At 34.3% G+C, this 27,999-nt stretch overlaps 2 protein-coding genes and 1 pseudogene across 2 annotated transcripts; all 3 read left to right on the forward strand.

The window, feature by feature from the left end:
* The first annotated feature begins 12,495 nt into the window (after window positions 1-12,495).
* LOC150032512 (uncharacterized) lies at window positions 12,496-13,798 on the forward strand (annotated as a pseudogene).
* Window positions 13,799-21,608: 7,810 nt separating this feature from the next.
* On the forward strand, window positions 21,609-22,591 carry LOC150032513 (uncharacterized). Its single transcript, XM_090307544.1, is given in 6 exon segments — window positions 21,609-21,649; window positions 21,738-21,905; window positions 21,974-22,104; window positions 22,162-22,232; window positions 22,332-22,427; window positions 22,508-22,591. Coding segments are annotated over 6 exon segments (591 nt in total).
* A 3,097-nt stretch (window positions 22,592-25,688) lies between these two features.
* Window positions 25,689-26,583, forward strand: LOC120069557 (uncharacterized). The gene has a single exon (XM_039021345.2). It carries the CDS (start codon window positions 25,752-25,754, stop codon window positions 26,241-26,243), a length of 492 nt encoding a protein of 163 aa, XP_038877273.1. The 5' UTR covers window positions 25,689-25,751; the 3' UTR covers window positions 26,244-26,583.
* The last annotated feature ends 1,416 nt before the right edge of the window (window positions 26,584-27,999 follow it).

Raw genomic sequence — 27,999 nt, forward strand, 5'->3', positions numbered from 1 at the left:
ATCTCTTGAATTAATATTTAGCATGTTTGAATGATTAGGACTGATAAACCAATTGTTTACACTGATTGATTGCTAGAAATTTTAGATCTAATCTATAATTGTTAGGTGTGGGTTGCCAAAGTAGCATAGGTTATCTCATGGGTGTATGTTTGGTTTCACGGTGTTTCTGGTAACAACATATGGTTGTCTTGAGTAACTTAGAGATAAATAATAATTGAGTTGTTAATTAGCTTTTCCATTAGCTAATCGCATCATGGCTTAGCCCTAGATCTTAATGCATGTGCTTAAGTTAATTAACGAATTTTTTCATTATTAGTTAATTGACATATAGTTTAGTTAGGGTGAAAATCTTAATTAATAATTTACGACGCTTAATGTTAGCTTCTCCACTTAAGTAGGTCATGTGCTTAAATATATTGGGTTATACTCTAGGACCATAATTGGGAATTGGGAATCCACTTTCATGAACTAAAAGCTTCGTGCCATTTTACCTTCCAAAAGAACAACCACCTTTCTTTAGATCATTTATTCTTCGACTATCAATTTCACGCACAACCATTCCCTTCCCCCCCCCCCCCCCTTCCATCTACCACTTTAGCTAAAAATAGACTCTGTGAACTAATCTTCGTGCTTCCTTGTGGTTTGACCTAGTCTTACTACTGATACTATTTGTTAGTTGTAGTTCTAGATTGAGATTATAAATATTATTTGATTAGCCTAGAGAGGTTTACGACACCCCTTATGGGCTTTCATCATTGTCAAAGTTGGATGTCTGTTAGCTCTCAGAAAGAGCTAAGTTTATGCATCTAATCTCACTTGCTTGTCGAGTATAATTTGTTTAAAAAACTATTTTTGTAGGTTCTCGAGAAATTCATGCATTTCAAAGTGTTGTGGGTTGTTTAGGGTTGATTTAGAGCTAACGAAAGTGAAATCAAGCACCTGAAGCTTCAGCGGAGGTAAAATGATGGATTTGCCCATAGGGAGTCCGTGCAACGACGCTTTTTCCGATAGCTAAGGAAAAGTAATAACGCCGCGATGCTTCGAAGATAGATGGAAAGGGAGAGCACCTGTGCACGTGTGCTGCAGAGGAGAAAATCCATCAAATGAAATTTATAATACCAAATCCTATTACTACTACGACTAGGTGTTACAATTATTGTAAAGTGCTACAAATGATTTGATCCTGATCATTCATGTAGAGACAAGTGAGCAAGGATATTCTATACAAAGGAGTTTGTATAAGACCGGACCACGAAATGTCTAGTCTCATTATATAACACCGTTCATAATAGAGACTTACATTTCACCAGGATGATCATAGGTAAATTGATCTGAATCCTGAGTGAGTTGTGAACTCCTACCTATGAGGGTGGTCCTTTGATTTGTATGGGTGAGAGTGGCCAGATCGTGGACTCAATAAGTCTATCATTTTGGAGATTCGTCTGATTGAGAAGTTGGGAATGCAGCTACACGAGAAGGAATTTACTTCTTCCCTGAGGGTCGGGGTAAGTAGATAAATTACTCTCTTAAGGGTTGATTCCGGGGCTTGAACAATGTGACACCACACCCTATCCTGGCTCGAGAGGGGTTTAGTTATAGTTGGACTATGATCTATTATTCATTAGAGAAATTAGTGGTACTTAAGAAATTAGATGTAACTACAAGAGTAAAACGATAATGTTGGCCTAGCTGTACTTACAAGCAATTTTTGAAGGGTCATCGTACTGTTTATTGGTTATATCCAATGGACACGGAAATATATCTTTAGTGTACTTACGAGAAATTTGCTCTTATCTCTTCCTTCCTCTCAATCACCTCCATTCCCTCATTAAAATCATCATAGCCCACGACTCCTTGGTTCTCAGTCTGAGAATACCGAGGACTCCTTCGTGGTAATGCCCAATTCTAGTTCGAGGGTTTTCAATCGAAGATCAGTCTTCAAAGGTAAGGGTTTCTGAAACTAAAATTTTTTTGTTAATGAGCATGCTATAATTTTGTAAATGCATAAACTGTATTTCTTTTCTGTAAAATTTAGTTCTGTGCAAAAATGGGATTTGGTACGATCCCGCTTTCGCTCAAGGTTTCCCTTCAATGGAATCATTCATTCATAACTTAAAAGGTATTTCAGAAACACTCTTTGAGGGAACGTTGTTCAAAATGTAAATAGTAGTCTCTACTGTATATCCCTAAACGGGTCAAAAAGTTGAGCATAGCTCATCATGGATCGAATCATATCCGACAGGGTTCTATTTCTCCTTTTCGATATACCATTATGTTGAGGTGTACCTATGACTTAGAGTTAGGACGTAATTCCAGGTTCTATCATATAGTTCTGGAATCTTAAGTCCATATACTCTCCACCACGATTAGATCGTAGTGTTTTATCTTTTTACCTATCAAGTTTTAAACCTCAGTCTTGTACTCCTTGAACTTTTCAAGTGCTTCAAACTTGTGTTGCATTAGGTGTAGATACTCATATCTAGAATAATCATCTATGAAGGAGATGAAATATTCATACCCTCCTCGTGCTCTTACATTCATCAGACCACAGAGATTTGAATGTATAAGCTCTAAGGTCTCTTTGGCTTTATAACCTTTTCTAGTAAAAGGTCATTTTATCATTTTGCTTTCAAGGCATAACACATATAGGTAAAGAGTTTTCTTCTAAACAATTTAACAGTCCATTTTTCACCAATCTTTCAATCCTATTGAGATTAATTTGACCTCACCTTAGATGCCAAAGGTGGGCATTTTCTTCTAAATCATTTAGCAATTGTTGACGTTTTGAACATTTCAGTATTTAGCACGACTTTGGTAACTAACGGCCTTAGTACATACAAGTTACTTTCCATTGAACCAAAGCTTACCTCCATTCTATTCTTAAAAATAAACACTTTATTTTCAAAAAATGATAGGGAATACTTTTGTTCAATCAGACAAGAAACAGAAATTAAGTTCTTTTTTATATTAAAAACTATATATATGTCATCCAATAATATATATCGTTTCTTGTCCAAAAATAACTTAAGTCTGCCTATGGCAACAACTGAAACGGCCTCACCAGTACTGACTCTAAGAGTCATCTCTTTAGTTATCAATTGTATCTAAGAATTAAATCTTCGATAGGAAGAACATACGTAGCTCCTGAATCAGCTATCTAGGCAAAATCATCATTCTTCACTAAGCACGTCTCCAAGACAAATAAATCAGATTTATTTTATTCAGAGTTCTTCCTTTTCTAAGGAGTAGCGGGATCAGCTTCAAAATTCATATCATAAACTCCAAGTTTCATCTCAGAGGATAATCCTCGTTGATTAATTTCACTAGATTCAACAACATTTGTTTTCTCTATTTGTCCCTTGACATTCAATATGGACTGGAGTTTATCTAGGGAGCTGACATTACTGGTTTCGTCGTCATCAACCCCAATTTGCTTGAAGTTTGAGAACTTTTGTTCAAATAATTCTTGCTTTGATTGCATGATCTGATGTGCAGTGATCCTTCTCTCAAATCTTTTGGTTAAGGCATCAGGTATGGTTGACAAAATGTAAAATCAGACCTTATCATTAGCCTTCATCCACATTTCGTATGCATCACGAACATTTCATGTTGCATCAGGGATTGGGACTTGAGGACAATCATCAGTCAAGTCATGTTGAGGTTGTTAACCACAAAAAAGTTTTAATCGAATCTTTGCAAGTTGCATAATTAAAATTGGTCAAATAAGTAGAGACAAATAATGGAAAAACACAATTTGATATTTTTGCTGAAAAGAAACAAATTGATCTACATTAGATTTTAGCATAACTCTAAAACATCCAATCAAAATTTAGCAAAAAGTTGAATGAACCCTATTTAACATCTAATTTTTGTAATGATGCTTCAGTGATTTAGGATAAAAGCCACCAAAGGGTAGCCAATTGTTTCTTTACTGAACTGAGACACTCTCAATCAATTATTACACCAGAATAACTCTTATTCCTATAACAATTAGTTGTCATTGATTTGGTTAAGAAATCATTAACTAGCTTAACAATTTTTCATAAGTGTGGCCCTTCATTTTAGACCCTAGAGTTTCGGCCCAATGAGCCAACCGAAGGAAAAAACTGATTGGGGCAAAAACTAAAGTGATCTTATCCATTTTTGGAGTTCACCTTGATATTGACCTAATGTACAAACCATTCGAATGGGGACGCTCCCAGGGCGCCTCGAGGCCGTGCAAGAAGATCCCACTTTGCAAACTAATGAAGGATATCATATGTTGACATACATCCCTCTCTCACTTACTATAAATACTCCATCCATTCACCTTGATATTGATTTATGCAAACACCATCTGAAGAGGGACGCTCCCAGGGTGCCTCGAGGCCAAGTATGAGTCTCACAGTTTGAACATTAAAGGAGAAATGTGAGTTGAAAAATGACGTATCGTGTACATCTTTTTCCTCCTACTAAATATTTTAAAAAGAACTTAGGGTTTATAACTTAGGAAAAATATGACTAATTATTTTTACTAAGTGATTGTTTAAGTGTGCTCAATAGTAATACTTACTTTGGATAATTAAACAATTTTGATTCATGTTCGTTAAACATTTTAACAAACTTTAATCAACAATTGCATGCTTGTAGCAAATCTATCTAATTCATCTTTCCAGGTCAGTTCCCAGGTAGGGGTATTCTGTTTTCGTCAACTTAAATACCTCAACCTAGACAGAACTAGCATTAGACAAAAGTGAAAGAATCGATTAAGGTTCAAAGTGGAAGTGGGGATCGATCCCAGATCCCCATTTTATAAAATCATGGATTTTACAAAAATAAAACAAATACATTATGCATTAAATTAAAATTACAGCATGCTAATTATGAAAAAGAGAAGAGAATTGGGGTATCAAGAAACTCATACCTTTGAAGAACCTTTCCTTCACGTGAATCTTCTTCGATCTAGAACAATTATGATCAAAATGATTTCCAAATGGCCACCACCACGAATGAGTCCTCTATATTCTCTAGGACGAGAATCTAAGGAGTTGTGGGCTCTTGAAATTTTGTGAGGGAAAGGAGAATTGAGAGAGGATAAGAGAGGTTGAGATTTTTTTCTCAAAACTATTCTATGTATCTCATTCTTTGTAAAACCAATCCCAATCACAACCACCCATACACTCACATGTCGTGAGTTGAGAGAGATTAAGGGAGGGAAGTTATTTCTCCCCGTTAATTTTAAAATATTAAAATAATTAATTAATTAATTAATTTTAATATATATATATATATATATTACTATATGTTATATCATATATAACATATAACATATAACATATGGTTAATATTGTATCATATACAATATAACCTATAATATGAATCCAATTCATATAATTAATATTTGAATCATATTCAAATATTTATTTCTTCTAAAATAAACATTATATTATAATGTATCAAATACATTATAGCAATTATATCACATATAATTTATTCCCTCAATTAATTTGAACAATTCAATTTAATCCAAAATTGATTCTCATAAATCGTCGTTGAGCTACAGAGGGGATTTCATGGACCTATAGCTTGAAGTTCCAATGGTACTTGAATAATTAATTAAACTCTTTAATTAAATTATTCAACATCCATTAACTGTCGGGCACTTTACTAAAGACCAACAGTTGCACTCTTTGCACTACAGGATACATTAGATATAACCGGTCAACAGTGCGATGACTTTTCACAAATTGCTCATAAGTACAACTAGGCCAAAATTACTGTTTTACCCCTGTAGTTACATCTAACTCCTTAAGTACCATTGATCCCTCTAATGAATAATAAATCATGGTCCAACTATGACTAAACTGCTTTTGAGCCAGGAGAGGGTGTGGCGTCACATTGTTCATGCCCCCGAATTAGCTCTTAATGGAGCAATTTATTTACTTACTCCGACATTGGGGAATGAGTGAATTTTATCTTTTGTAGTTGTGTTCCCAACTCCCCAATCAGACGAATCCTCAAAATGGTAGGTTTGTTGATTCGGCAATCTGGCCACTCTCATCCATATAAATCAAAGGACCACCTTCATAGGCAGTTCACAACTTACTCAAGATTCAGGTCATGTCACCTATAGTCATCCTCATGAAATATAAGTCTCTATTATGAATGGTGTTATATAATGAGACTAGTCATTTCGTGGTCCGATCTTATCTAAACTCATTTGTATAGAATACCCCTGCTCACATGTCTCCACATGAATGGTCAGGATCAGATCATTTATAGCACTTTACAACAATTATAACATCTACAAAGCAGGTTGTACTCGTAGTTTCATCAAGATAAGGTATCCAGCCTTATCCATCTACTACAGACCATTTAGGTTATCACTTAAATATGATCCACCTGTTTATCTCTACATACATGTTTAAGCTACATAAGATAACCTTGGATGTTGGTTTATTGGTTTGTTGGTTTAATGCTACTAAATGTCAAATAAAACGTCTCATATTTTATTAAATAAATAAAATATTTATACAATACAATTACAAACTACAAGACCCTACGAAATTTAAGGCATCAACCCCAACAAAAAGGTCCCTTATAGATACGTTTGTTACAAATTTAATATTTTATTAAAACTAATTTAATTCTATTAATTTGATTAAAAAGATTAAACTAATTTCTAATCTCATTAGAAATTTTGTGATCTTAGGTCTATGTTAATCATATTTTAAAACTATTTTAAAAAATGATTTTAATCTAAGTTTGCATGTAATTCTGAATTATTGATTTTAATTTCTAATTTCATTTAATTATAACAATTATAAAGTAAATAAAACAAATTAAAACTATACTTTGCATTAAATAACATACTTAATAAAATTATAACATTTATAAAATTATAGTGTCACGTTTCATACAATTTCCATTTCATTACTTAACATACATAATACTTATATATAAAGTAATGAAATTCAAATAATAACATACATACATACATCCAACTATATATTATAATTCTTATAATATAAATGATGCATGACAATGTTATTATGCATGCAAGCATAGATTATAACATTTATAGTATATGATGCATGAGTATGCTATAAAATTAAATCATGCAATTATATATTATAACATTTATAATTTAAATGATGCATGAATTATGCATAACCTATGGTGGGATTTTACAATATGGCTACATTAACACATATATAATTAAAATTAAACTATACATCAAATGCATAATTTAAATAGCAATTTATGGACCAGGATTGGACTCTTATACCATTAATTAAATTAATATAACATTTATATTAATTTAATCAATAAAAAAACTAATTGCTACATAAATAATAACCAAACCGGTTTAATACAAGTGAACCGGATCTTGAATCGCACGAACCGGACACCTAGCACCTGAACCGCCCATGAACCACTCGAAAAAAGCGATCCAAACGCAAACCAGCTGAGCCATGAACTGAATCGTTAGATGGGAATAGATTTGATAAATACTAATAACTATCGGATATATGGATTCTCGAAAAGAGAGGAGTCGAGGTGGTCCCCCTCGGACCGCCTGGATCCCACGAGTGAATAGCACGTGAACCAGAAAAAATTTTCCATCTTCGAGCATTGCAACGCTGTGACCTAGCATTGAAACGCTACGAAAATTTTTTCCTATTTCGCCTCATCGCAGCGTTGCAATGTTAGGGCACAACATTGTAACGCTACTATACAACTGGCCACTGTATAGTTGTGATTTGCTTAATTTCTTCTTTTCTCTAAAAAAAGGGCGAAACCAACGACTCAAACAAGAAATTTACAAACTCAATCGCAATTAATGCCCAAAACCAAAGGGCCCTTACAAATCAAATTTATAAAATTAAAGCTGTAAATCTAACCGACCAATCCCGAAATTATCCATGAATTGCAAATCACATTCAACCATTCATCATCAACATGAAGAAAAATACATAATGCAACCCACCATAAACTGTAAATTCATTATGGAAAAAATAATATTTGGACCAAGAATCTGGCTCTAATACCAATTGAAGGAACCGTGAAGTTCGAATACAAAAGCGGGATCGTTCCAATTTCAATTTTCACAGAATGCAAATTTACAAAACATACAATTATGCAAAGCCATAAATTTTGCAACATGCTTTGGAGAAAGAGGGAATTAGGGAAGAAATACCACTTACCCTTGAAGAACAACTTCTTCACAAAATTCCTCCTCAAACTGTCATGAACACTTCGATCTCCAAAAACTCAAATGGCCACCACCAAGTGGAGCCTTCTGTATTCTTTTTTGGGTAGAGAATTGGTAGAAGGTGTGGGCTTTGCTTCTTTTTGGAAGAGGGAGGAAGAATTTGAGAGATGAAGAAGAAACTTTTTTTTCTATGTACTTGGGAAATATTTCAGAGAAACTCATAGAGAGACACTCTCTCCTGTGAAGAAGACGAAGAAAAAAAATCAAAACAACTCCCATCTTTTTTTGCCATACGATTGTTAGAGAGAAAAAATAGGGAGGAAATTATTTTCATAAGTCTATCAATTAATTTAATTCAAAATTAAATTAAATATAAATATATAAATACACATTATAATAACTAACTTATTATATGTATATACAACTATATGTTATATCAAATATAACACATAACCTATAATTTTTATATTACATCAAATACAATATAACGTATAGTTTTTATTTGTCTTAATCATTCATGGTATTTAATATAAATCACATTTATACTAAATTTAATTATATGAATCTCATCCATATAATTAGTATTTGAATCATATTCAAATCTTTAATTCCTCTCAAAATAAACTTTGTGTTATAATGTATCGAATACATTATATTAATTATATAACATATAATTAATTTAATTAATTATATCATATATAATTAATTCCCTCAATTAATTTGGACAATTCCAATTAATCCAAAATTAATCTCAATAATCCATGTTGAGCTATAGAGGGGACCTTATGGACTTGTAGTTAAAGCTCCAATGGTACTTAAACAATTAACTAAACTCCTTTACTTAAATTATTCAACATCCATTAAGTGCCAATGACTCTACTAAAGACTGACAGTTGCACTCTTCACACTACAGATATATTTTTGTGTCCATTGGATATAACCAGTCAATAGGGCGATGACTCTTCACAAATTGCTCGTAAGTATAGTTGGGTCAAAATTACCGTTTTGCCCCTGTAGTTACATCTAACTCCTTAAGTACCATTGATCCCTCTAACGAAAAATAAGTCATAGTTTAACTATAACCAAATTCCTCTCGGGCCAAGAGAGGGTGTGGCCACATTGTTCAAGCCCCGGAATCAGCCCTTAAGGGAGCAATTTATTTACTTACCCCGACATCAGGGAATAAGTGCATTCTGTCTTATGTAGTTGTGTTCTCAACTCCCTAATCAGATGAGTCCCCAAAATAGTAGGCATATTAAGTTGGCATTCTGGCCACTATTTCCCATGCAAATCAAAGGACTGCCTTCATAGGCAAGAGTTCACAACTCACTAAGGATTTAGGTTATGTCACTTATGGTCATCCTGGTGAAATGTAAGTCTCTACTATTAATAGTGTTATATAATGAGACTAGTCATTTCATGGTATGGTCTTATACAAAATCTTTTTATAGGATACCCTCGCTCACATGTCTCCATATGAATGATAAGGATATGATCATTTGTAGCAGCTTACAACACTCGTAACTTCTACAAAGCGGGTCGTATCCATAGTGTCACCAGGATAAGATACCCAGCTTTATCCATCTACTACAGAACATTTAGGTTATCATTTAAACATGATCCACCCATATGTCTGTCGACAGTATATACACTAACACTGAGATGTATGATGTTCTATGCTCAAAATGATGCGATACTGCTTCTAGATATGCGTTCATTATGGATGTTCACGTAGTATGCCATGCGTTGTCACAAGTTTCCTTACGATGGAACCAAGTGTAATTCCACCGCAAGTTTCTCGGTGTGATCCCAGGTCGAACACGAGGACTGATTTAGGTTATTGTGGTATGTTCATGATATATGCGACCAGGTTTTCAATCTTTAAAAATGTGTTTGTACAAGTATATAAATTACAATAAAATAAATAAAGCAGTAAAGATGCGATAATAACATAAAAATACAGTAAACCTAAGCTAGATGATACAAGATACAAGTTTCATGATACAAGATGCTGGGTTCAAGGCTGGCTGTGAAAGTTATGAAAAGAACGTGAAATGCGACGGCAACTCTTATAAATAGAATAGAAAGAGAAAGACAATTAATATAAACAACGCAAGTTCTTAATTGCATTGAAGCTACAAATACTGTTCCGTTCTTCTCTTGGCATACACCTTTCAGTGATCGACTGCGCTCCCACATGTCTGTGGTGAAACAAAGACTAACGTAATGAACGCAAGGTTGCTTCCATGTCTAGAAGTACTACTCGCTTTAGTTAACACATTCTTCTGACCTTCTCTCGATATATCAGAATGACATCTTCACTTCTGCTCTCATAGTTGAAGATGTCATCTAGCATGCCTTAGCTAAACAAATTTTATATCTTTAACACAGATTAAGTACTTGGTTAATTCATATTGCTTATCAGGGAATTAAGAAGACATCATGAAGAAAGTGATTGACGGGTGAACAGAAATAGACAGAAAATGGTAAATGGAAGCTATGAAAACATTTAATATCTTTATTAAGCATTTGATACATGGTGTATGAATGAAGAGATAAAGAGACAGTGAAATACAACGACGAAAGAGATAGAACAGATACAAACAAGTGCCAATGTCTTGGCACTGATTCGATGGAGATCTGCTTACCGAATAGGATGGATTTGATGGTAGGAAGAGCTTCTCTCTCAGGCTTGCTCCACCGATAGCAATGATCTTTGCACAGAGCTTCCAATCGAGTGTTTGGCAGATTAGATCTAAGATTCACCTCTTGGCCTTATCTCGTCTTCTTCCCGAATTACTTCACTTAAGCACTCAACTCAGCCTTTTCTCTCAAGAATTTAGCAGCACTTAGCCCCGTATCAAGTAGCATAAGTTTTCTCTTAAATGTATGGGGTATTTATAGGTGCAAGTCTTTAACTCTGGCCTTGTGGTCCCCACTGATGGTTATGGTAATTCCGAAGATTGAGGGATATTATTCCATCTGTTATGCAATCAGACCGTCAATTCTGCACAACCGCATATGGTTGAAATACAGCTCTGGGTCGACTGTCGCATTGCGCCGTCATTGTGGTAATCATCTATTCATAGTTGATTGACGGGCGCAATGTGACAGAGATGCGTTGATCAGTCTCTCGTGAGCCTTGAGCGCAAGCGGTGACTTGGTCTTCTACAAAACAGAGTAAAATTCGGCTTGTCGTCCATCTTTATGGTGTTAGTGGGTGTAATTGCGAACATTTATAATTATTGTAATTCTAAGCTAATTTTCATACAATCGGCGCATATTTACTAACTTTTGGCCACAATATCTAGATAAGGTGGCATAAATAACTTGTATTTCTACAAGTTATCAATGTCTCTACATACATGTTTAAATTACATAAAATAACCTAGGATCTTTGTTTGTTGGATTGAGTGTATGCTTATAAAATAACAATTATTTTAATAATAATAATTTGTTTATAAAGAGTTTACAAACTACAAGAATACAAGAGAGATTTAATACACCAATCCCAACATGGTTAACGACCTTTGTTTCTTCTCTTTAAGTGTCGGCTAAAAGTCGATTGTAGGAGTCTCATGGTCACTTTTCTGAAGTGTGCTCACCCCAGTAATGAAGCCCCATGCCAACAACTTCTGCCTGGACACAACCGCAGTATAATGACCTTTCTTTCGACCCTAAACCGTTAGAGCTTGCTCAGTCAACTGACCAAAATGTGTCTTTAGAAGTTATAATGAGAAATTTGTTTAACCACAATTTCTCTTTGTAGTGGGAATATCTTCAAATCTAGCAGGCCAGTCTTTAGTTCGCAGAGGATGAAGGAACCCTGTGATAGGTCTTTGAGCAGAACACAAGATCGTCTCAATTTTCCAATTTCACATAACATATAATTTTACAGAGATGAACAGAAAATTATGCATTTTATTTTGAAATTAACAACATGCTCAAAACGAAATAGATAGTTAAAATTAGGATTCAGAACCCATACATTTGAAGGATAATTAAAATTAGGTTCCGAAGGTTACTCTTCGAATGTTAAAAACCTTGTGTCGATGACAAATTTAATGCTTAGTAGTTTAAAATCTCACAATTGTCATGTGCTCTTACAACAATTATTTCCTATTGTGATAAGATCAGTGCTATCCAAACATGTTTGGTATTCCATAACTCAGTTGTGTATATTTTTCAATTGGGTATGCAACAAGGTCCTAGATGTGCAGCAATTAGAAAAGTTGGAAGAAGATATTGTTCTTATATTATGCTTATTGGAGAAGTATTTTCCTTCTTCATTTTTCACAATTATGGTGCATCTCACAGTACACATAATTAGGGAAGTTAAACTTTGTGGGCCTATATAACTACGATGGATGTATCCCTCTGAAAGATTCATGAAAGTCATTTAAAACTTCGTGAGAAATAGATATCATCCAGAAGGTTGTATTGCTGAAAGTTATATAGTAGAAGAAGCCATTGAATTTTGTTCTGATGTCTTGTCTAGAGTAGATTCTATTGCGGCTGGCACTCATAATTCACAAGATTTTTTAGACAATTCAAATATTTGTAGACCATTGTCCAAAGGAGTTTCTTTCAAACCTGAACAAGAACTTTTATACCAAGCTCATCGGTATATTTTGGAAAATACAATTGATGTGCAACTATATTCAAAGTAAGTTTTTTCAATGATTTTGGTTTTATTTTTTCATTTAGTTTTATGATACTATACAATGTTTCAATGTTCATTTCAAAGAAAACATATGATGGCTTTGCAATTGCAACATCGAAATAAGTCTAAAAATCAGAAATGGATTGAAGGGGAACATAATCAGACTTTTATATCTTGGCTACGAGAAGAGGTAAAATGTCCAACTTATTGTTTTACATACACTTTTTAATGCCTGAGGTGGAATGGAAATTCTCATGGTAGGTTGCAACTGAGCTTGAAATGGGAAATACTTAAGTTTTTTAGATAGCTTAAGGTGGATTGCTCATGGTTCTCATCCTTTTGTGATTACGTATGGCAGTTATGTAACAAATGGATGTTGCTATCACACAAAATCTTGTGATAAAGATCGAAGTGTACAAAATAGTGGAGTTAGTTTAGTTGCAAAAACGATGCAAGTGTCTAGTTCAAAAGATAAAAATCTCATCATTGGAGATATGTCTTTTTATAGAGTGATACAAGAGATATGGGAACTAAATTATCATATGTTTCATGTTGCTGTGTTTAGATGTGATTGGGTTGAGAACAATAATGGTATCAAAATCCATGAGCTCGATTTTGTCTTAGTCGATTTAAATAAAATAGGTCACAAGTCTGATTCTTTTATACTAGCAACCCAAGCAAGACAAATATTTTATGTTGAGGATCCCAGTAATGTTAGATGGTCAATTGTTCTTACCCCACCACAAAGGGACTTTGAAGATAGATATAATGACGATGAACTTGGAGATACAATATTACATTGTCAAGGAATACCCAATGATATGTCGAATATTGATGTACATAATGACTTGGATGAGGACATGTCAACATATGTACGATCGAATTGTGAAGGCACATGGATACCTACATCACATTTTATGGGTAGTTTCTATATTGTGTAATATGATAATAATTTTTTTAATTTATAATTTTTATCAATCATATTTGATTTTTTGTTTGCTTAATATGTATACAATGATAATTGTTTCTTAAATTTGATTGCTAGTTTTTTATTTATACACCACTTGGAGCATAGTAGAGTGGGTGACGAAGATTTAGAGCCTAGTGACAAAGAAATAGTAGTTATTAGGTCAAATGAAACCATCAATCAAAATAAGAGAGAATGGGAAGCTACTATTTGAAGGAACTCTTGACGACGAGCATCCATGAGCGCTTTCGGATCTTTCCAATTTCACCGTGACAGAAATACACCATATACATTCGAACATATAGTTATGCAAATGTACAGTAATTAACAACATGCTTTGAACACTAAAATGTAATGGAAAGAGTTCTCATACTAGTTGAAGACGCTCTTCAAGCTTTGGAACCCAAACGCAGTGGAAGACTTCTACGCGATCTACCATCGCCTAACAAATGCGTCGTCTGCAGCAGCACGATCATCTACACGAGCGGCAGCACCACGAACTATCACGAACGAGTGAACGCAGCGGGGACGACACCACCAAAATGGAGCCCCTGGTATTCTCAGAGTGAGAATCCAAAGAGTGGTCTTTGGTGAGTTTGGTAGAGGTTGGAGAAAGAACTAATCGTGTAGACGATAAGCAAGTGGGAGAGAAAAGGAAGCTATCATATAGCTAAATGCTTATCGTTTAGAAGAAGCTACACGATCGTGTAGGTTTTATTAAACGATCATTTAGGAAAAGGTAGACGATCGTTTAGAAAATACGGCACACTATACGATCGTTTAGGAACTAGTGTGCGATCGTTTAGGCGCTGAGCGACTATCATATAGGCTCTCGACTTATGCGATCGGTTACGTTTCCACACCGACGCCAAATTTTTTCCAAACCTTTTTTCGAACTTTGCAAAATGAACAAAATTTAATTTTATTCTTCAGTTACAATAATCGACGAGGCTGCTCCCACTAACACACGTCCGAGAGAAATTTTAGGCCAATTATCATATAATTAACCAATTAAATAATTAATAAATATAATCATATTATATTCTTACCCTATAGTTTGATATCACATATCTACTATAGTAATTTCTTCTCTATTTGATATAAAACATATTTATATCTAATTTCCTCCAAAATAATGTATCTCATACATTTAGCCAATTATATCATATATAATTAACCAGTCCAATTATATCAATCGAACTTTCTCTTGTCAATTTGAACATTTCAAATTAACCCAAATACTGATTGTCAACTTTATCCAAGCTACCCAGGGGACCTAATGGACCTGTGGCTCGAAGCTTCAACGGTCCATGAATAGCTGACTAAACTCTTTAGCCACGAGATCCACTATCCGTTAACTGTCAGACATTCCACTAAAGACCAACAGCTGAACTCTTCTTACCACAGATATAGTTCTATATCCATCGGATATAACCAATCATGAGTATGATGACCATTCACAGATGCTCGTAAGTACAGCTGGGCCAAATTACCATTTTGCCCCGGTAGTTACATCTCACTCCTTAAGTACCACTGATTCCTCTAATGAACAATACAACATAGTTCAACTATAAGTGAACACCTCCCAGGCCTAGCGAAGGTGTGTGGCACCACATCGTTCAAGCCCCAGAATCAGCCCTTAAGGGAGCTATCTATCTACTTACCCCTTCCTCGAGGAAGGAGTGAATTCCATCTTGTGTAGCTGAGTTCCCAGCTCCCAAATTAGACGAATCCCCAAAATAGTAGGTTTGAATCGGCGACCTGACCACTCACACCCATACAAATTAAAGAACTGCCTTAAATGGAAGTGTAAAACCCATGGCCTATTTTTCTCCAACGCATCAATCCTCCAACGCATCGCAAGGGCGCACGGCTCCAATGCATGGCTTAGCATCAACGCATGGTACACTTAGGTCGCATGGCATGGGCGCTTGACCGACAGCTTGGCATGGACGTATCACTCGGCAGGGCTTGCTCATCCGCTCGACGCATGGATGCTGCCATCAACGCATCGCTTGCTTGGCCGCTCGACACATGGACGCTTGCATCGTTCGCTCAGCCGCTCGACGCATAGGCGAGGCGCTTCGACACATGGATAGGCAAGGCGCTTCGACGCATCACTGGGTGGGGCATCACTACGCATCTGGCCGAGCTTGCTCGACGCATGGCTGGTCGTCTGGTCGAGCCTGCTCGACACATGCCTCCCTCCAGCCCTCATGCTATCCTTCAACCGTCCATCACTTTCAATACATCCTTTGCTAATACATTGATCTCCAAGGCATGTGTTACTCTTACTACACTTCTCCCTTTGCCTAAGTCTTTAGGCCAACGCATTGAACACACCTAGGCACTTAGTCAAATTTTGTAGTAGAAATTTCTCTTAACCACATCTTTACCACTTAGGGTTTAAATCCCCAAAGTATTCCATTCCCTTTTTATCCCTTAGGGTCCCTCCTACTCTTACCCTAGGATTTAATTCTTCTTTATTCTATGCTATTGAAGGAAAATGGGCCATGGGTTTTACATTTATCCTCCCCTAAAAAGAAATTTCGCCCTCGAAATTTAAGACAACAAAAACAAACATTCTTTTTATTTATGTACGGTTCGTGTTACATTCTTATTTAATCATCTTGTTTTATTCAAATTGTACATCATTTCCTTCCCTCAAGTTTCCCTCCCCTCAATACCAGTAGTCCATCCATGGTTTATTTCCTCCTGAGCTACTGGCAGGGTTATTGGTTGGGCAATCCTTGCACTAGTGGCTGGGTTGCTCACATTTCAGGCACAACCCCTCTCTTCCTTCCTGGTCCCTCCAGTGGATCCTATGGCACCTACCGAAGGGAAAATCTCTGGTTGCATCAAGGGTTGGGTCTCGATGACTGAGGAAACGTTGGAACTCTGAGCATTGCTTTCCTTTATGCCTCGTCTGCCTATAGATGTAACATTTATCGGTCCCTTTTAAGCACTCCCCTTGGGTGATACATCCCACATCTCCCACACGATGGGTTTCTTTCCTGACTTGATCCCATCTAGCTATCATACATTTCAGCAAACAACAGGTTTTGTTAACAAGTATTTATTAATCACAATAACATATTACAAAAAGAAAGTTTTCTACATAACATTTATAACAGAAAATAATACACATCCATTTTACTCTGCGGGGACTTTTCCCTTGCCGGAGTCCTCTTTTCCTAGTTGGGGGAAGTTTCATCTATAGTGACCAACCTCTCCACAGCTGTAGCATACATTTGCCCCTCCGTAGCAGCACCCAAAGTGGTATCTCTTGCAATTCGTACACCATGGTCTTCGGGTGCTGGCTACTGATTTGTTGGGTTTGTATGCTTCCTCCAGGGTAAACTCTTTGGTTACCTTCTGCTTTCCAGAGTTGGTCTTATTTATTTTTCTATCTAGGACTCCTAAGGAGTATTTTTGGCTTCTTCCTCTCTCCCACGCAGGTTCTGAAATTGCTAGCGATTCCAAGCTAGCTTCCACACGTAATGCCATTTCCACCAATTTTGGAAAATCCTGCCTATCCATGCTGGCAGTTACGTGTGTCCGGATTTCACCCCGTAGCCCTTCCTTGAATCTTCTACTCCTCTCCGTCTCATCCATAATTATACAGGAGGCATATTTTCTAAGCTCAGTGTATTTCTGTTCATACTCGGCTACTGTTAGTGAGCCTTGTACGAGTTTCAGAAATTCATTTCGCTTTGCATCGCGAAATGTTTGAGGATAGAATTTCTCATGGAAGGCTTTTCCAAATTCCTCCCAGGTTACTTCTTCCATTCCTCTTCTTCTATCTTTAAACACTCGCCACCAATCCTCCGCCCTTTTTTGGAGTAGGAAAGTGGCTAGGGCTACTTTTCTATCTTCAGGGCACCACATTACCCTGAAGCATTTCTCTACCATCACGAACCAAGCTTCAGCATCAGCTGGGTTCATGGTTCCTTCAAAAGTTGAGGCTCCTAAGGCCTTCAACCTTTCAATACTAAACCACTTTTTGGGGTCTACTGTAACCTCTCCTAGGTTTTCGGCTAGGCACCGAGCAAATCTTCTCATCATTTGCTCATCAGTTCCATCCTCCGACTGTGGATGGCTTGATTCGCCTTGGTCTCTTTCCGTTGTTTTTGAGGTAGCATCTGAAGTACTTACTGGTTGCTTGCGTGGTCTGTCACGTGCCATGATTCCTATAATAAATCACATATTTAGACTTATTATAGCATTACTATATTCTTTTCTAGTTAACCCCTTATTTACAGTGGTGAGGCGTGATATAATCTGTTACTACTTTAGCTCAACTACTAGTTTCTTTTAGTATATTTACAACGGAAAAACATTACATGCTTTTTAATAGAAACTAGTTTACAAGTTCAAATTATAAAATACACATGGAAACCCTATCCCAGTAACCATTCTTATTTACAGTTATTTTTCAACTTGTGGCAGACCTTAACCAATACCGCAACCTGAACTCGTCAGCTACCTGCAAGGTAAACATAGAAACAAACCATGAGCTTTTACAAAACTCAGTGAGTGGTAACACAAATATAAATCTTCCACAACAAACATGAGGTTTCTAAGTGAACCTCCAGCAAAGTATGAAGCTTTCAGAAATCCACCTACACACACGGTAGATGTTTAACATACAATATCACAACAATAGTACCAGCCTATGTGCACATAGCTCCTCCTATCATGGGCTCAGAAACTAGGCCTATCGGCTCTTTGACCATCCCACTTCAAGGGTTCTCTATCCCACAGGCTCAGGCACTAGACTCCTCGGTCCCCTGACCATCCTGTAGGATTTACTCTAGGCTTAGGTTCTAGGTCCTTAGACCCTCTGACCATCCCAATCACCATACATAACCTACAACATATTAATTTACAATATACTTAAAATAACAAGGGAAGAATTAACCACTGACAGTGAAGTTGTGGAGAATTTTTCACGTAGTTCACCCGGTTTCCCTGATTCTACCGTTGGATCCTAATCAGTTTTGAAGCTTAGATTACTACCAATTCTAGACCTTATCTCAAGACAATTCCTTCTTCAAAAATGTGTGAAAATGTCTTAACTACAATACCTTAAAGTTTCGCCCCTAAATTTCTTGGCTAAAGCTCTAAGGACTAATTTTATTCTTCTTGGCCCAGCTGTCTTTTCCCTGGTGAGCACCTCGTGGTTTTCCTTAATTTTGACAGCCTTGGAGTTAGAACTTTGCTGAAGCAGCCCGCAAACAGAAACTAGACTTAATTTAGAAACTTTTGGTCTAAGAATCGTCTGATTCGCACGAGTTTTTTGAGAGAACTAGTGGTTTGAAATTAGCCTTTCACTGCTGTCCAAACAGTTTGGCTCCTCCGCGTCCTTGCTGGAAAACTCCGACCCACACTTAATTTTCTCTCCTAGGATTTAATTCTTCTTTATTCTATGCTATTGGAGGAAAATGGGCCATGGGTTTTACAGGCAGGAGTTCCCAACTCACTCAGGATTGAGATCATGTTATCTATGGTCATCTAGTGAAGTGAAGTCTTTGTCATGAACGGTGTTATATAACGAGACGTTAACACTTCGTGGTCAGGTCTTATACAAACTCTTTGTATAGGACGCCCCCGCTCGTATGTCCCCAACACGAATGATCAGGATCAGACTATCTGTGACAAGTCACAACACTTGTGACCATTCCACAAAGCGGGCCGCATCCGTAGCGTTACCAGAATAAGGTTTCCCTCCTATATATATACTACAGACCAGTTTGGTTATCACTAAAGACATGATCCACTTATATGTCACCACATACATGCTTAAGTTACATACAGATAACCAGGGATTTTATGGTTATTGGTTTTGTGGTAAAGCAAATAAAACATGCAACTGAGCAACAACAAGATGTGAAGTAAATATCATATATTATACAACACAAGTGTTCGTAAAAACTGTTTACAAACTACAGGATGCGAGACTTTAGGGCATCAACCCCAACACTATTATGTTTGATGTAACACGTATTAGGAGTGCGGGAGAAAAAAAGTTTGTGGAATACAATGAAGATGGCGTACCTATTGGTGAAAATGGAGCTAAGTTAATGTCTTTCATTAGATCCTCTACGCATTATCATGTACCTATTATATATACATCTTGGAAACGTGTGCCTACTGAGTTGAAAGATAAGATATAGAATACCGTTGAGGTATATATATTCAACTTTTTATCTTGATAATAGTGTAGATGTATATGTAATGTTTTCACCAACTTTTCAATGTTTAGGCCGCCTTTGTAATTGATACAAGATCTAGGAAGAACATTATGAAAACTATAGGCATAACTTTTCGTCAGTTTAAGAATTGGTTAACAATAAAATACATTATGTCATTTAAAGATGAATCTCAACTTCTAATAAATCCACCATAAAAGTATTCATTTATTGATCAAAGTCAATGGGAAGAGTTTGTAAGATCAAGATTGTGTGTAAAGTTTCAGGTAAGAATAATTTTTTCATTTTAATTTTATAAATATTTGTATAGAAAAAAAGATGCTTGCATAGGAATATGACAATAATCATTATTGTATATGTTTGTATAGGAATTGCAACAAGAACGTCATCATTATTGTATATGTTTGTATAGGAAAATAGACTCTACTGATAATCATTATGTTTGTATAGGAAAAAAGACGATTGCAACAAGAACGGATCTAAGAATAAGTACAATCATCGAATTTCAAGGAAAGGTTATGCTAACCTTATTGAGGAGATAGTAAAAATTTAGTATATGTTCTCACGATTCCTAAATTTATCACAATTCTAGTTTTTTCTTCATTTGAATGTAGAAGAAAGTATCTTCAAATGAAAGTGATTTCGATCAAGCTAACCTGTGGAAGAAGGCTCGAGTTAATAAGAAAGGAGAATACAAAAATGAAGATGTTCAAGAAGTCGTTAATCGAATAGTAAGACAAGTCTTAAATTTACATGAAGTATATGACATATAGCTTAATTATATTAAATTTCATTTATTTTTAGGATGAGATCTTAAAGAATAATACAAATCCAATGTACCACAAACATCAATCTCCCAATGATGTCTTAACACAAGCTTTGGATACTCAAGAAAGGCATAGGTGTATGCACGAGGTTGGCAATTTTGTTACTCTAATGGCTTACTTTCATATAGTGGAACAAAAATCAAAACATGGAAAGGATGAAAACAAGGAAATTGTAAGTGAGAATGAAGCACTTCATCAACGTATTAGAGAATTAGAAGCTCGTCTTCAAATGTCATCTTTTACAATATTTTCTAGACATGAAAGTTGCTCCAGAAAATTTTTAGTAGATGAGATCGAATCTCAAGATAAACAAAAAGACAAGATGAAGGCTGCATATGAAAAGAAACAGAAAGAGAAGATTAAGGTGGAGGAGATTAAGTCCCCAGAGAAACGAAGAGACAAGATAAAGGTGAATGTAAATTGCAATGCAAAAGATTTGAAAATATTTAAGGTAAGTGACACTAATAAAATCAATTAAGTTCATCAAATTTCTATTTATATATATATATATACTTTTGTTGCTATGATTTTGCTGCATTAGAAGAAATCTTCAATGAAAATGACGAAGAAAAAAGAAGTTAGTGTCTCAACATCAGTTCTTCCGGTATCTTTCAAATCTATTCTTAGATATGTCGAGAAGGTGATGGCTAAAGAGTCTAGTATTTCTTTACAAGTTCCAATTGGACTTTTTGACATCAATTGAAAGAATTGTGTCCTGCGAGAGGACATAATTAACTTTTGTAACATGGATGAAGTCAAGACAATGACTTCAGTGACTTACATGGCGTAAGTAATGTTATTACTTTTGTAGACTTTAGTTCTGACGTTTCTTTCCAATTTTAGTCCTCTATATTTATGTTATAAATCTTTGTAGATACTTGCTCTCATCCTTTATTGATTCAAAGGAAAGTTTACTATACACTTTTGTAGATCCATCTCTCATTTCCTCTGGACATAACTCTCAGGAAGTTAAAACTCGAAACCTGTGTAGACTGATGGTCTCAAAAGAAAACCAAATAGTTCTTGCGCATTTTAATCCTGGGTGAGTTAAAAAATGTTTTTATCAATTTCCATTAGCAATAAAAATACTAATTATATTTTATTAACTAGTGGTCATTGGACACTACTTGCTATAAATGCATACGATGATATTGTGTACTACCTCGAATCATTGAGGACAACATCACGGGTAGATATAAGATATATAACTGACACGTAAGTTAACATTTTTCATTTGTAGTGTTTGTTTTAAAGTGTACTTTATTTTAGAATTTGTGGTTATTTCTTGACAAATAAAGCAATTGTGATGTTTCAATTTCAAAAGAATATTAAAAAAAGTCGGAAGCAAACCTTATGGAGAACAATAAAGGTAAGTATAAATTAATATTGACTACTTATTCATCATATTAAGTAGACATCTAGTGCGTAAGGATTACTTCATTCTTATTTACTGATTTTTTCTCTATAGTATCCTCTACAAGTTGGGAGCACCCAATATGGATACTACGTCATGAGGTATATGAGGGATATTGTGACCAAAAGAAGCATTGTCATCTCAGATTTGGTATGTTATCGTTATTTTGACGTTTCAATAGCATAGGGAAAAATAAAATCTACTATAATATTTGGCTTTTATGTTTATAGATTGATACAAGGAACCTGTACTCACAAATCGAGTTAGACGAGGTGCGGATAGAGTTGCTTGAATTTTTGGGTTGCTGCATGTGATTGTGGTTGATCATTTTGGATGTGTTTGTTCTGGCTGATCAATTTTTGGATTTACTTCATGTTTTGGATTGGTACATGTGATAGTTGTTATGTGGGTAGATGGATGGTTTTGATAGAAGTTTTGGAAATGTATTTTTTGAAACTGTTCATATTGGGTTGACTGTTAGAATTATGTTCCTTATATTGTTTTGGAAGTTTCCATATAGGTTGACTGTTAGAATTATGTTCCTTAGATTGTACTATTGACAATGTTAAAGAAGTTAAATTTTTATAAAGAGATATTGGTGGTTTTTGGTTGATATATAAGTTTGTCAATGCGTGTATATTGTTTATTTGATTGATGAATGTATGTCATATATACCAAATGTGGTTCTTGGATCAAAATATAGGAGCAATTACAGGTAAAAATGTCAACATAGATTTTTCTAAAAAATTACAAACAAATTTCTTGACGTTTTTTCCTAGTCAAAATTATAGATATTCTTGACATGTTTAACGGGTCAAGAACTCCCATGTTCTTGACATTTCTAACATATCAAGTAGGATATATCTTGACATTTTTTCATTGTCAAGTTAACAAAATTTGTTGACGTTTTTCCTTGTCAAGAACACCCATATTCTTGACAATTCAAACATGTCAAGTGTTTGTGTTTCTTGACCTTTTTTAAATGTCAAGTTAACAAAATTTCTTGACGTTTTTTCCTTGTCAAGAATGCTCATATTCTTGACATTTCAAACATGTCAAGTGTCTGTATTTCTTGACCTTTTTTAAATGTCAAGTGTCACTTTTCTTGACAAAAATCGACATTCTTGACACTGGCTTCCTTGACGTTTTTAAAAACATCAAGAAAAATCATTCTTGACATTTAAAAAACGCCAAGAAACACTGTTTTTGTAGTAGTGAGAGGACATCTTGAATTCATATTCTTTGGCTAATGTAGTAACTGTCAGTATAATCCTTCTATTTAATGCTTGGTTAGGTAGTTTCATAATTAAATTAATATAGGGTGTTTATCACTTAAATTTGTCAACGAATTGGTTTGGTTTTAAAATTGAGACTTGAATCATTGTCGAATAGCCTATACAAAATCAGAACATAATATAATCAACGATAGCTAGGAAGAATTATATCCCAAACTCGGAGGACGATACCTAGCTCTATTGGAATCTTGTTTACTTGATGCGTGCATGTGCGCTTGTCAAGTTTTTGCAAGCTTGATGACGTACTTTGGACTTATCAAGCAACTTTCAAGGCGTCAGTTGGTACATCTCTGTACAAATTGATGTTTGAGAAGACATGTCATTTGTTTATTGAGCCAAAGCATCGAATTTACTGTGTTCATCAAGAAGCTAAACTTTGACCTCCAGAAGGTGAGTAAAAATCAATTGGTACAACTAAATGAGATGGATGAGTTCTAGAGCCAAACGTATGAAGACGTTAAACTTTACTAGGAATAAAGCGCCAAATAATCTAAAGCCAATTCTCCAACGTCGTATGGATATTTGAATAAATGAACAAACATAGTACATTTAAATTTAAATTATTGAACGTGGGGCACGTGAAATTATACCAAAAAAGAGAAAACTCAAAATTCTTTAGTATAAAGAAATAATAAATTCGTCAAAGTGGTTCGCAAGTTAAATCCATCGAGTTTTCGGAAGAAACTCAAACTGATGGGTTCCAATGTTCCATTAAACTTGTGGATTTATTATACCATATACGGTTTAATAAAGTTTTATTCAACATATGGGTCAAATACTTTATTCTAAGGGAATAACAAAAACAATATATATATATATATATATATATATATATATATATTTGCAACATCTAATTTCAAGTAATGTGGTTTTCTAATTTGTTTTCTTTTTCTTCTTTACAAAGTCTTAAAAGTACTTCCTTTCAATTTGAATTCTTAAATAAAAAAATATATCATCACATAAATGATTATAAAACCATATTATAATAGAAATACATAATAATCAGCATTTTAAAGTGACATTATATTTTAATTTAATAACTTAAAAGTTAAAATAATGAATTAATTCCAAGAATTTTCAATACTTTTAAACTATGTTGGTAGAAATGTTGATTTTCTTCTCTCTCTATTTAGGTGGGCAACAGTAGAAGGAGTAGGGGAAATTTTCTCATAAGTTAAAGGTCTTCCACCCGTTGCCTCGTTTTTAATTTATTATTATCATAATAATATTACTATTATTATATATTTATTATATTTAAGTTTATGTTTTATTATTTAATGATCCATCGTAAATGAAACATTTTAAAGGAAAATTCTTACAAATAGAAATAGAAAAATCTCAAGAACATTAATTCCAAATGAATAATTTAATAGATAATTATTATATTCCATTAACACTTAATTATTTCTCTTTAAACTCAATTTCGCCATGTGAAATTAATCATTTAAATGAAAATTTAGAGTGAAAACTAACTATTTTAATTACAAAATTTCAACCAAAATTTATTTAATTTAATTGATTTAAAAAAACAAAATGTGATATAATTTTTCCAAAAAAAAAAAAAACCTCCAGATTATCTGTTGTGATCTTTATAAAATTAAATGAGAAATTTGGTGGGATGATTAAAATGGGGAGAGGAAAAACCATTTACCCCATACCATCCCATGAATTTCTCTATTAAATTGTTTCAATATTTGTCTTTATTTAAAATTTATTATGGCTATCATAGATATTTGGTATTTAATATTTGAATTTTTGTAAGATTTTAATTATCAGTTATAAGTTATAAGTTGAGTTGTAGATAAATTTACTTATTTTAAATTAATAAAGAACAAATAAATTATAGTTGGACAACTCAACCCAACTCACTCCATTTTGTAATTTTGTAAGGAGTAATACTGCACTTAATACTCATATTCCTTATTTCTTTATAAAAATAATAATAATAATTAATTTGGTTAAGAAAATGAATTGCCACATGGCAATTTTTAGTGGACCCAAGCAAGTATTTTTTTCCGTTTTGTAATTTAAGTTAAAAGCAAATAATTAGTCCTTGAAATCACAGGTAAGATTGATATTAATAAATAATTAAATGAAAAGAAAGCAGCGTAAACGCGGTCGCCTTTTTCACAAAATCCAGGAATCCCCCACCAAAGCACCTTGTTTTCTCCTCAAAACCATGGCTTCCAAAATCCTCTTCCTCTGCCTCTGGTTTTTTTTCTCTTCTCTCTCCCCTTCTCCCATTCTCTCTATATATACTCACATTTCACCAAAATTCCAACAACCTTCCAAAGAAAAACCATTAACAATCCCTTCTTCTTCTTCTTCTTCTTCTTCTTCTTCTTCTTCTTCTTCCTTCCATCAATTCAATTTTCTCCAACCCAGAAAACAGAGCACCATGTCAAAGAGTGCAGCTTGCAGAGCCTGGTTCGTGGCGGCGAGCATTGGCGCCGTCGAGGCACTGAAAGACCAAGGCGTTTGCCGGTGGAATAACGTCATTAAATCTCTGCAACAACATGGGAAGACCAAGTTCAGATCTTATTACCAAGCTAAGAAGCTCTCTGCTTCGTCTTCTTCCGCCATTGCTAACCAGATCAACAAATCTCGAGAGGAGAAGATGAGGAAAGTCATGGATTTGAGCTGTTTGGGACCCAGTACTATCAGATTCTAGATCTCGTTAATGCGTTTTCATCAACTTTTTGAAATGGTGGTGTTGAGAAATTGGTGAACGAAATTAGCCATGGGGGTTACAGATTAGATGCTATGGAAGATGTGATGTTCTTACCCAAAAAAAAAAAAAAAAGAAAAAAGAAGAGAAAAGAAAAATAATCTAGAGAAATGATATATATATATAGGTTGTTTCTTCCCTTCTTATCAATGTTTGTGATGCTTTTGGGTTTGAAGTTTGCTAATAAAACTTCAATTCACCTTTTTCTTTTTGTAGATATCTTTGGGTTACTTATCAATGGACATTCAAATTTTCCTCTCTGTCAAACTGGAGTTTGGAAAAATATTCTCTGTTCTTCTTTTCTCCTTTCCTTCCTTCCATTGAGACCACCAATGTTTTGAGCATATGACAGAGATATTGAGATGATCAATTCGCTATTTGTTAAAAATCTTATATTACAAAAATGAGGATCTCACAATCTTTCACAGAATTAGAATTTTGATGCCACGAGTGCTAGACTGTTATATATAATTAAATTTATTGTTAAATAGAAAATATATACAAATTTATATGATTCACTAACAGTGTGTCACGAATGATTGTTCAGAATCGAATCGAATATCTATTTTAGAGTGGTTTTTCTGATTCTTCAATCTCAAACTTTTTAGGGGTGGTGGTTATAAAACTACCATTTTTTATTTCGTTAAATTATAATTTCAGTCCTATGTTTGCGCTTGGTTTTAATTTAATCGATGTACCTCTAGTCACACGTTTTCTCCCAAGGTTATAGAATGAAATAAAATATTAGAGAAAATTACGGATTTGATTTTCATGTTTCTTTTTAAAATATAAAAAATAGGTCAACTTTTTTAGAACATAAAACAGGTTTAAAACTGCCAATTTGATTTATGTTGATTTAATACTTTTCAAACAAGAAAATAATACTTATTCAGATCCAGTTAAGTATTTGATGTCTAATAAAATAATCACTATTCTTAAATAATATGATAGTAAATTTGCCTATATCCGATTTAAGATGGTATAAGAGTAAGGAGATTCTATGTTCAAATTTCTATAATGTTATTTCCAAATATGATATTAAAATTTTTGAGTCAGAACTATTTTTTTATAAAAATTAATACTAAATTATTGCAAACAAAATATTTAGTTTCAAGTTTTTTAAAAAATAAATATTTGGATTTCATGTAATTTCAAAATGTAATTATGTTTATATATTTTTCTCTAAATTATTTGATAAGAGATAAAAGAAAATTAGTAATTATAAGAAATTATAGCCAACATATTATTTCCAGTAAAATATTTAAGAAAAGGTAAGAAGAAATGAATGCTATTGAATTAAATAAGATATTAAATACAAGGGATTTGTGGTGAAAGTCATGCTCTTTCTAAAGAGGTTCTGAGAAATTTCTCAAAATTTGTTACCAAATATACTTTTAATCAATATAGCCTACATCCGACTGATGGGTCATAAAATTGAACAAATCTCAGTGTATATATATGGTCTAAAATTGTATTTTAACCATAAATATTATGTCAATACATTAAAACAGTAAAAGAAATTATTTGAAAATCTTATTAAACAACATGATGTTCCATCTAAAAAATAATTGATAATGAGAAAAGTAACTTGTCAAAGCGAACATAGCTCAATTGCTATCTAAGCATGCTAATTACTCATCTATTTTATTAACATTGTGAGATCTCTTAAGTTTTTCAAAGGACATTCGACAAAAATTAC

Source organism: Benincasa hispida, chromosome 11, assembly GCF_027475165.1.
Source record: "Benincasa hispida cultivar pf3 chromosome 11, pf3_genome.v1.1, whole genome shotgun sequence".
In the NCBI taxonomy this organism is placed as follows: domain Eukaryota; kingdom Viridiplantae; phylum Streptophyta; class Magnoliopsida; order Cucurbitales; family Cucurbitaceae; genus Benincasa; species Benincasa hispida.

Coding starts and splice junctions, on each gene's coding strand:
- LOC120069557 (XM_039021345.2), top strand. CDS start 25,752: ATGGCTTCCAAAATCCTCTTCCTCTGCCTCTGGTTTTTTTTCTCTTCT.